The 11,730-nt window shown below is 42.7% G+C and overlaps 1 protein-coding gene across 1 annotated transcript; it reads left to right on the forward strand.

Moving 5' to 3' along the window:
• Positions 1-55: 55 nt before the first annotated feature.
• On the forward strand, positions 56-11,730 carry TPMT (thiopurine S-methyltransferase). The gene is made up of 9 exons (XM_081919282.1): positions 56-196; positions 2,362-2,517; positions 4,396-4,488; positions 6,197-6,326; positions 6,843-6,895; positions 7,900-7,974; positions 9,111-9,196; positions 10,000-10,044; positions 11,363-11,730. The coding sequence occupies exons 2-9, from the start codon at positions 2,378-2,380 to the stop codon at positions 11,473-11,475; spliced, it is 735 nt and encodes a 244-aa protein (XP_081775408.1). The 5' UTR covers positions 56-196; positions 2,362-2,377; the 3' UTR covers positions 11,476-11,730.

Consider the following 11,730-nt stretch of genomic DNA (forward strand, 5'->3'; position numbering starts at 1 on the left):
GAGGGGAGGAGACAATGTAGCCAGGCTCCCGTTTCCTTTCCGCGCCGCGTGGAGAGGCGGAGAGAGAGCGCGAGCGCGCAGAGTCGGAGGCAGCCGCGGCGCGAGCAGGTGTCGCTCTCCCAGGGTTGCTGACGGTGAACCCGGCAGCCGGCGAAGCCCCTCCCTCACCTGGACTGGGCCGTCCTGCCTCGTGAAGGTTAATTTTTTAATAAATTATTATGGTGGTGGTTGTTTTTCTGTCCGGAGAACTCCCTCAGTTGTCTTATGGTGAAGCAGAAGCTCTCCACACCTGAGCGTGGCATTGCTTCTTCCCTCAGCAAGTTTATTTCGTGGCATTTTCCTTTAAAAAAAAAAAAGCTATTTGGGGGTCAGGGGTGCCAACTTGAATATTGTGGGGGCCTAGATCAGACGCGCCGTTTGAAGAGCAATGCCCATCAACTCTGTGGGGGCCCAGACTCCTCAAATATTTTATTGTGGGGGGCCAAAGGCTCCACGGCCCTTAGGAATTAGCTCCTTTATTTGGGGACACCAAAAACTCTACTTTTGCCCCAGTCCCCAAATGGATAGATGTCATGTGCAGCCTTGTGACAGCGTAATGCTTTTCAATAATTGAACCTGTGCTTGCCAGTTCCTAGGGACATAGAGTTTCCCTGGGCTCATCCAGTTGTCCATCGTCAAAGGCAGCGATAAGAGTTGTCTTTCAAGTCAAGTCAGTCACTATCACTACCGCCCTCATTCCTTCTGATAATGAAGTTGGATGTGTGTACATGGTCATGGCCAAGGGGGGTCGGGGGGGCCTCCACCCATCACGTAAATCAATGCAAAATACTTTACTAACTGAGGTTCTGCCACCACCCCCAACACAAAGCCTGCCCCCCAGCATAAATTCTGGCTACACCCATGTGCATGCATCAGTTCAGAACTGAAGCAGGACCTCCCTGTAGTGATTTCTGAATTTGGGGGACTTGTTTCAGTTGTAAACAAAATCTGCCCTTCTACCCATATGGGGTGTCCAAGAGCCCATATAGAGTCCTTACATGGGTTCCCTAATGGTAGGAAAAAATAACAGAGGCCAACCAGAGAATATTGAGAAGCAAAGCAGCTGGTAAGCCTGATCTTTATTGATCTGTTGCAACACGCAGGAAAGGAGGAGGACCCCAAACAAAGGTGTGCCTGCCCTTATATAGACATTTTAAATTCCCTGACCTGGAGCTCAAGACCACCCCTCCATACATCATGCATACATCACAGAAGGGGTGTAACCCAAGACCACCCCCTCAAACATCATACCTACATCACAGAAAAGACGGTCTACAACAGAAATTTGAACGTTGTTGTTTTTCCTGTCTGTCAGGTTATCTGATATGTCAGGAGTGCTCTGATGGTGTTTCCTGCTTGGCAGGGGGTTGGACTCGATGGCCCTTGTGGTCTCTTCCAACTCTATGATTCTATGATAATTCCTTATCTGATTGCCTTTCCTGGTGGTGTCACCCTTTGAAACTAAATTCCTGTAACAATGGGAAGGTTCCCTGCCCCCCTCCCTCCTTGCAGAGAAAACATTTGGTCAGTTTGGGAGTCAAAAATGTTTTTAGGTCCGTCTTCCTGTGCTGATCTATGTATGTGCTTGGTTGGTACGTTTATGAACATTTATTATATATTTAAGACCTTAAAGTTCTTATAACATTTGCAAATAGCAAGCAGGGTTTTTTTTAATGTCAAAAAAATAGTCCAAAAAGGACCTACAGTATATTCAGTGAACTACTAGGACCTATGGAAGGGTGAGGGCAGTTGAGCCATGGAATGTTGAAGTTGCCAGTTGAATGAAATGAGGTGGTTTCAGGAGGGTGAGGAAGAAGAAAAGGAGGTGTGTCACCCTCCCATGAACCCTAAACAACACTATAAGGCTGTTGGGGATGTAATGCAACATTCTGCTGCAAGTCCCCATTGTTCCTTCTGACGCCCGACTTCTAATGTCTGCTTGGAAGCAAAATAGTGCCACTCACTTCCTGCATATGCAAGAGACCACCTGTCAGTTACCTGACATCATACAAACATCAGCCCCACTTGTCAGGATTTTAGAGCATTGTGCAGGACTTCCAAACAATGTATTTTGCTTCAAAAGGCACATTCTAGGAAGACGACTCAGGCTGTGCTTTAAGAAGCTATTGTTATATAGTACAAATGATGCTTCTTTGCAGATTGTGCAATGCAATATTTTACAGACATTCCATAAACTTTATTTTATGAACTTAAGCAAGGGGTGGGAACCATGTAAACATGTGCAAAGTTCCTTGCTTAAGGGGAAGGCTGGAACATTCAGTCAATGATTCACAAGTAGTTGCTGTTCATTTTTCTCTGTAGAAGGGTTGCCTGGGCCATGGAAAGTTCTTCAGATACATTTGGAAAGGATGACTCTGCTGATGCCAAGTTCCAAGAATCCAGAGTAGTGACTGAAGAAGAATGGCTGCAGAAATGGGAAACGAACAATATTGGATTTCATAACGAGCAAGGCCATCCGTATGTATTCTATCCTCCCATTTTATAATAAAAATTGTTTGTAGGGGTATTTGGCTCTCTCTCACACACACGACTTGTTTAAAATACTGTGTTGAGGACTTGTTTGTGAGCAATACAGCAATTTGTTCTGAGCTCTGTTAATTCAAGGTGACTAATCCAAATCAGATTTTTTTGCTTCACTGAATCACAGGATGCAGGGGGACTCCAACTTTTTTGACACTTTTTTGGCACTGTAGCCAAAACTTCAGTTTTGAAGAAGTTCTGTGGACACTATTCTCAAAATGGCTGCCATGCCCTGGAGGCACGGCATAACACAAAATTAGAATCTTGTAACCACAGCTCTCCCCCAGCCCTAGACAACCACATGCTTGCAGTGGGAAGTCCTTCTGTCCTGCTGGTCCTAGTTGTGGACATCATAAGATATTGATTTCACACACCCACACACAGATGCTGTTGTTGTCTATCCCCTGTACCAGGAAAGAGAAAGATATGCCATGTGACCACACCACACTCACAGTAAAATGCTGTACACAGCACATTCACGCCACAGACCATATGCACACATTCATCTCTGCTTCTCTGTGTGTGTCCATTTCTCACCCATGTGCTCATACTCATGGTTCTCACACATATACACAGCCATACCTATATATCTGCATCTTTCCGTGTGTATATCTCTTTCTCTCATATATCACACATCCCTTCCTTTCCCTCCCTCCTTTTCTCCCTCTCATCTCTCTCTCTCTCTCTCTCTCTCTCTCTCTCACACACACACACACACCTGTTGCGCAAAAATCAACTCCCGGCTTTTTCTTTTTTTATACAACAATAACATCAGCAGGCTTATTCAGAAAATAATAATAAAAAGTTTTGTTGTTGCTATTATTAAATGATTAGAAGTCAGGAACTCATGCCAATCTATCACAAACCACAGAGAGGTCTATCAGTAGGACACACCCCACCCCCTCAATAGCTCAGTAGTAGAGGAGCTTCTTTACATGCATAAAGCTCCCAAGTTGAATGCCTGGCATCTAGAGTTAGGGCTGTCTAAAAATCTGGAAAATGGCTGCCAGTCAGTGTAGACAATACTAAGCCAAACAAACCAATGGTCTGGCTCAGTTTAAGTCACCTTCCTGTGCTTGTGTTCACCCCTGTTCCAGAGTGTCCCAAGTATAGTTGCAATGTGTTCTCCTAATAGCCCAATTGCACAAATGCAATCCTTGTTTCCAAGCACAATTCAAAGTGTTGGTGCTGACCTTTAAAGCCCGAAACGGCCTCGGCCCTGTATACCTGAAGGAGCCTCTCCACCCCCATCATTCAACCCGGCAGTTCCCTCTCTGTGAGATGTTAAGTTCCAGAGAACCAAGCAGAGTTCTGCTTCTTGGTAGGGGCGCCTGCCCAGTTAAACACCCTCCCATCACATATTAAGGAAATAAACAACTATTTGATTTTTAGAAGCCATCTGAAGGCAGCTCTATATAATAATTTTTATTTTATTTTTTATACCCTGCCCAACTGGCTGTAGTTCTCCAGCCACAGGGAAGTTTTTAATGTCTGATGGAGCATGAGAGGCAGAGGGGCACTAATGTCTGATGTTGTATTATGTTTTTAATATTATGTTTTAATATTTTGTTGGGTGTTTCCCAGAGTGGCTGGGGCGACCCAGTCAGATGGGTTGCATTTAAATATTAGTTGTAGTAGTTGTAGTTGTAGTAACCTGGATGGTTTCATTTATTGTTTGTTTGAAGCTGTCCTTTGCAATAGTTGCAGTGGTTAAAGCATTAAACTTTCCCCTCACAAGCTATGATTATGTTCCACTTGTATACTGAGTCAGTAAAAATAAGATATGCTCTTAAAATAATTTCTTTTCTTCTGCAGTCTCCTAAAGAAGTATATGGATATATTTCTCGATGGCAGGAGTGGGCTGAAGATATTTTTCCCACTTTGTGGCAAAACCATTGAAATGAAATGGTAAATGACACACCTCTCGCTTTCAGGAACTTTATCTTAGTAGCTTGATTTTAAAGGGGTTCTATTGGGTTAAGCCACAGAGCCTAGGACTTGCCTATCAGAAGGTCAGTGGTTTGAATCCCCACGACAGGGTGAGCTCCCGTTGCTTGGTCCTTGCTCCTGCCAACCTAGCAGTTCAAAAGCACATCAAAGTGCAAGTAGATAAATAGGGAATGGTTCGCCAGACGCGGCTTAGTCATGCTGGCCACATGACCCGGAAGCTGTACTCCGGCTCCCTCAGCCAATAAAACGAGATGAGCACCGCAACCCCAGAGTCGGCCACGACTGGACCTAATGGTCAGGGGTCCCTTTACCTTTACTGAGTTGGAGGGTATCTGAAGAAGTGTGCATGCACACGAAAGCTCATACCAAGAACTAACTTAGTTGGTCTTTAAGGTGCTACTGGAAGGAATTTTTTTTGTTTTGACTATGGCAGACCAACACGGCTACCTATCTGTAACTGAGTTGGAGGGGATACTGCTGCAATTTTAAATTCCTTAATTCTGTGCCTAGTCAATCCACAAGGGAATCCTGTGCATTCCCCATTGAAATGAATGAGATTATGAGCAAGATTATGAGCGCTCAGGCCACGCTCTCAGCAGGTATCCATAGGACTCAGCTGACCATTCCGCAACCATAGAGAGGTATGATTCCTGGTGTTTGGAACAAACGGTAACCTGAAAACTGTAAGTTTGGATATGGCTAATTGTTGTGATGCTGGACTGTTCAGTCCATCCAGATGCAAATGGGTTTGGGATGCATTAAGGTGGTCTGTCCATGTTGGGCTCATAATCAAGTTTTTACCCAAATGAATCTTTTCATTTTATTTTTATTTTGTAAGCCACAGACGCTGGCACAGCTTGTTATACATCTCACTTTATATTTGAAAGGCATAGGCAACACTCAGAAAGAACATCCATGATGTTGGGATGCGAGGCAGATTTAGGGGAGTGCGCACTAGGTGCAGAGCCCAGGAGCACTGCAGGAGGTTCTGTTATTTAGAATGGAGCGGAGAAGCAAATGGGCACTGAATTTTGGGATCCCAGGGTCTTCCACTGTTGGGACAGTAATGCAAGCATCCACACTTTTTTCATGGAACAGAGCTGGTTTAGATGATAGGGAAGTGACTTTCAAAATTTAAAAGAGAATGAATTAGCCAAATTTCATTGTGGTCCTTAAATCAGAGAAGATGTCACCACCACACTTTGTATGTATGCATTTCTGTACATGGAGTCTTCCCGTCTCCAGAGGGAAATGTGGAGAGCCCATGTCTTGAGATTCTTTGCCTTTACATGTCTTCTCCTAGTCATAGATGTGTGCACCATTTTCATGAATGCCCAGGGAGCTAAATAAACATGACTAGCAAGTGCTTAAAGAGATCAGCTTAGAAAGTATAATCTCAGAAAGAAAAGCAGCTTGCCTGAGAACAGAAAAGGAGGTGGACACCATTACTCATAGTTTGTCTGCTTCAAATTCCCTACTCCCAGTGGTACACTTCTTTGCTTTAAAAAGCAACAGTCCTGTTGCACGTGCCTATTCTCAGACACTGGTGGCTGAGGTGTGGCCCTGCAGAGCACCAGCCATGTAGACTTTGACCATTTTTTCTTTGTCTGTGTTTTAAAAAACAGTAATAAAGCATAAATAAACTTGCTGTCTTGTCAACACATAGGTTAGCTGACATGGGGCACCAAGTCGTTGGTGTGGAAATCAGTGAAAGTGCACTGAAGGATTTTTTCACAGAACAAAAACTTTCATTTTCGGAAGAAGCCATTCCAGGCATCCCTGGTAAATTACTGAAGGTATGTACTGGGGATCGAGGAGATTTTCATTCTAATGTGAATATACCTAATTCACACTCCCTTAATCAATACAAGAACCGAAATGCAACTTTCTTTGAAAATTTGTATTTCTCCAAATTTCCCGGTGCAGTTTGTGGGAGCAAAAGTATGCACGGAAATGTATATATTAATAAAAATAATATACAGTACAGGGATCCATTATCAGGAGAAATTTATTTCAAAAATGCATACACTAGGTAAAAGTGCACACAAAAATATGAATTTTAGGAGAAATGCCAACAAAAGTGCATACAATGTTTTGTGTGGATTTTTCAAAAAATAATTCACAGACTGATGCAGAAATGAGGTGAAATGGATTTAAGTAACTCCATGCCTTAGATTGTTTTATGGTTGTCTAACAAATAAAACAATAGTTAATGTTAATTTTCGATTAAAATATCTTACTAATTGTTCTTTCTGCCTTGTTGTTTTATTTAAATAATGCTAACTCAGTGTTATCCCTATTTCTCACTGTAGAGCACAACTGGAAATATTTCTTTGTACTGCTGCAGTATTTTTGACTTCACCAGGTAGGAACAAAATGATGACTCTGAATATTTCTGCAAATTAGAATGGCGCTAAGCTCTGTTTGATCTGAACCCATCAAATATTTCCTAAGAAATAAGGACAGGCATTCAGAATATGCTGGATAGAGCATATTTTCCATCTTAATGTGGTAATTGCTGATGCATCATTATTTCCAGAACAGGGGGTATCTTTTCCAATTAATTATGATTCAATTTCCAGTTTGCAATATTAAATATCTCTTGTGAACACTGAAAGTTCTTCAGTGCAGTTACATGTACACAGATTGCAATACTATTGGCTAAGAATTCTTGGTGCTGCCCATAATCTTTGTAAAACTTACCTTTGACTTGAGTAGTATGTGGCCTGCACCCCCAGAGCTGATAGTCAAATTTCCCTAGCTGGGCTTAAATCTCTGATCAGTCAATTTTGTTCCTAAATAGAGTGGAGTGATTAGGTGGACCAAATTATGATCATCTCCTTTGTTTCAGCATGAGATCTTTAAATAGCATTGTATTAGTTTTACTCTCATCATTCTGTTTAGTAACTTAAGGAAATTCCTGGAATGACAGTTTCCATTTCCTCATCCCAGCAGCTCCCTGCATGCTCGGTACACCCCAAAAAGCCTCTAAGGAGGATTGGACGTCCTCTTGAACAATGTGGGGTGGAACACAGGGGAAGGATAAGTCAAAAGCAGAAAAAGTTCATTCCACGAACTTGTTTTTGTTCATGGAAGGCGTAGCCACTTTCATATGGGGCGGTTGCTTTCCAATGTTTACAGGATGCAGCCTGTTCATTTTGACCTTCAGCTTCATTGAATGCTCTGGATGAAAATCCCAATTGCATCATCTGGGTGGCTCTTGCTTAAGCAGACTGAGAGCTCTGTGCAGTGATTTAAAACCCCACTGCTTTTTTATGCAACATCTGTCTTTCCTGTCTAGATCATAAAATTGTGGTTGTTACAGCTTCTGATATGCAATGCTTCCTCCCTCTCTCCTCCTCCCTGTAGCGCCATCACTGGCAAGTTCGATGCGATTTGGGATAGGGGATCTCTAGTAGCTGTTAACCCTTGTGACAGAGAACGGTTAGTAACTATCGCTGAAATTTCTGCTCTGTTGATGTTGAGACCTACTCTCCGTCCTTTGCTAAAGTCTCTGGATTTAAGGAAAGAACAATTTTCTCTTTGGCATCATTGAATAACTTGTACAAGCCACTCTGCCACTTGAGGCTACTCAAGTTCCATAATACCCAGTTCCATAATACAGTGGTACCTCGGGTTGCGAACGGGATCCGTTCTGGAGCCCTATTCGCATCCTGAATAGAACGTAAGACGCGACTCCACATGCGTGGGTTGCGTTTTGCCACTTCCGCGCATGCATGTGACATCATTTTAAGCGTCTGCACATGTGCGAGCAGCAAAACCCGGGAGTAACGTGCTCCGTTACTTCCAGGTTGCCGCGGAGCGCAACCTGAAAGCGCTCAACCTGAAGCACATTCAGCCTGAGGTATGATTGTAAATGGAATAGCAATGGAAATCCCTGGCTTGTTGAAGTTAAGCCTAAAGCAGTTGCCTCACACACCAGTCCAACAGGCAAGCGGCCACATGGAGTGTGGGTGAAGTGCTCATTTTCAGGCCAGAAGGCCTGACCTTTTAAGGGACTCTGGGTTTGCAAATGGGGCAGGGCCTACAAGAGGTGAACTGGAGGCAGAGGTTCAGGTTTGTCCATTTCCCATTCTGTAACAATACTCTGTACTTGGTTGTTACAGAGCTCCACTAAAGATGAACCCACAAATGTCAAAGTTTTGTGCTAGATTTTGGGAGATAATAGAGCTTTGTTACAGTGGCCCTGCAATGGAGATTTGTTACAGTGCTGGGGCAATCCTTTCTTTGTTAGGGAGATTGCTTGTTAATGGCCCAAAATGAGCATGTTTCCTTGATGAGAACAAATGCCCAGATAGGTTTGCAAGGAAGAAACTGAGTGGAGTAGCAAATCTGCTACTTCCATAGAAGTGCAAATGCTGCTTTTCTCCAGTTAGTATTTATCTCTTTGTAAATAAACCAAGTATTTTTAAAAGGCTGTAAAACTCAAGTCCCCTCTCCTCCAAAGGGAACTGAATCCAGGAAGGTCTTACTGCTTGGGGAAGTGGGAACTGTGTGATTGTGTTAAAATCCACTGCCTGAAGTGACACAATGTTTGGGCTTCTTAATTTTCTTTTTAGCTATAGCCAGTTGATATTATCACTAATGGACAGCAGGTGTCATTGTCTACTAGCAACCTGTTTATATGACCCAAGCAAACATAAAGGTAAGATATTATGACTGAACTCCATCTTGACATTGTGAAAATCCTACTTATAAATCATGCAGCCTGGCTTCTTGGGAAGGGGTGACCTTTTGTGACTAGAGATGATTATGGAACTCAGGCATGGGGCCAACATGAGATTTTGAGGCAGCACACGTTCAGCAAGACTGAAAAGTCAGGTTTCCCAAATGTCTGTTGGTCTGTGATCCCAGTGCACATTTGATTTTCCCCATTATTACTTGCCTACTTTTTTATTCTAAAATTGTGCTCCAGGCAACTTATAAAAATTCTAGTTAAAATACCATGGAGAAGGTTGTAGCTGAGCAGTAGAGCATCTGCGTTGCATACAGAAAGTCCCAGGTTCAATCCCTGGCTGGAAATGGCCCTGTGTGAAATCCTAGACAGCTGCTGCCAGATGTTGTAGACAATGCTCAGCATAAGGCAGCTTTCTATGTTCCTAATTCAATGCAAAACAAGATAGCGGGTCAAGGGATAACAACATAAAAGAATGCGCAATCCAAGTGTTTGTGGATTTCTACTGCCAGTTGATTGCAAAAAGATGCAATTAAGGTTAATATTTGGGGATCAGGAGCAAGCCACTGTACAAGGCTTACCCATGCAATTTCCCACTTTCTCATAAATTGCACCCATCCTTCTAAACTAGGTTTGGCAGTACAAGTGGCCCTCACCAAACTGGCTTGAAATTGAACAGGTTGCATATGTAAACTTGTGTACGGTTATTAAAGTGAGTTTATCGCCGTACTTAGTTTGATTTCTCCTTATTAATTGGTTGGTTTCTTTTTCAGGTCCACCCTTCTATGTTCCTGATTCTGAAGTGAAACATTTATTTGGTGAGTCAGCTGAACAATGGTTTTGACTTCTGTCAAAATGCATGTGGCAGACCCAGCGTGCATTCACGATGTAGGAGCAAACTGGGTGTTTTTCCACTGACAAAAGACAGTGACGCTGTTTGAGAATGTTTGCTTCCTAAGCAGAATCCAATGGCATCCAGAGTCTGAAAATAGACACCAGAAATGTATCAGAGCCCTCAAAAACCATTACTTCCCCAATTTCTTTTTTCTGCTGATTATTTTGTGCGAGGGAAAAGAAACCTGAACCTGCACGTCTAGTCTAACAGATCCTGTCTCCTTGTGATGCAAGGTTACCTTCAATACAGAGCCCTAGTAATTTAACCTAAATTCTTGGCCCATTCCTTATTCTCTTTAAATGTTTCAGATTGCCTACTTGCACATAAAGGTGGCACCCTTCATCTTGCTTTTCCCTAATTTCTTTAGACAATACCTGCTCTGTGGATTTGAGCATGGTGGTGCGGTTTCAGTTTCATCTAAGTCTGAATCCAGCCTGTGCGATCCACACATCATCACACAATTCTCTCCACTGCTATCAGCAGATACAGGAGTTATGCCCTAATAAAAATACTGGTTCTGCTATCCCTGTCACTGCCAGGAGTGCTGTGGCTGCCTTCTCTGGTTTCTTACTGCACAATATGTGCGCAGAGGGTAATGTGATCACTGTATACAAGTATCACAGTGTTTGTAAATGCAGCCTCACTGTGTGTGTTTGTATCCCGTAGCCCTTTTATCATATACGTGAACAATGCAGCGTGCCTTTTTGCTCTCATGATTTGGAGTCAAACTGTGCAGGCAAAGGAACATATTTCACCTGCCTTTAGATTAACCACAGTTTGTTGGGTATGGATGACCTGACAAGCAGCAGCTAATCTAAACTGGAAGGGAAAGCTTCCAAACTCCTCGTGGCTACACAGAAGAAAAAGGAGGGGAGCACACTAAACTTGATGTGGCTAATTCTCATCATGCTCAACTATTATTTGACTCTGGGTAGCCTGTGTGGTGTTCTCCAAGTACTGTGAACTACAACTCCCATATCAGTTCCAGCCAGCATGGGATGATGGGAGTTGTAGTCCATCATCTCTGGAGGGCGCCACATTGACTAACTTTGTTTTAGCGTGGCTTCCAAATGAGACCATTCATGGCTGTTGTGAGGGCTTAAATTCTGCTTGCTTAAATGAATGAATAGACCAAGTGAGAAGACTTTGTCTCTAACAAAATTTATCCCTGGCAAAACACAAAGCAAACTTTACTTGTCTGTCTCTAGATCAGTAATTTCTTGTTCTTACTTTCCTTTCAGGCAAATCCTGTGATATTACATGTCTTGAAAAAGTCGATGGCTTAGCAGAGAGGCCTAAGAAGTGGGGTTTAGATTACTTTTGGGAGGTGCTATACATGCTTGTGTTAAAATAGCCAAGAAGATAACAAGCATCTTGGGCTGCAGGTCTGTACTCAATTACCTTGAAATAAGTCCCACTGAATGGAGAACTCTTCAGAGTAAACATGTATAAGATTTTCCTGTTAAACGTGGGAGGGTGCAGCTCTTTACTGAACATTTGAACATTATTCAAAATGAATAATTCTCTAGCTATTAGATTTGACTTATAAAATCTGTACTTCAAACTCATTTTATGTGAATTTCCATATAAAAGTCACATTATTTTTGTC

This window comes from Podarcis melisellensis, assembly GCF_964234715.1.
Source record: "Podarcis melisellensis genome assembly, chromosome: 7".
NCBI lineage: Eukaryota > Metazoa > Chordata > Lepidosauria > Squamata > Lacertidae > Podarcis > Podarcis melisellensis.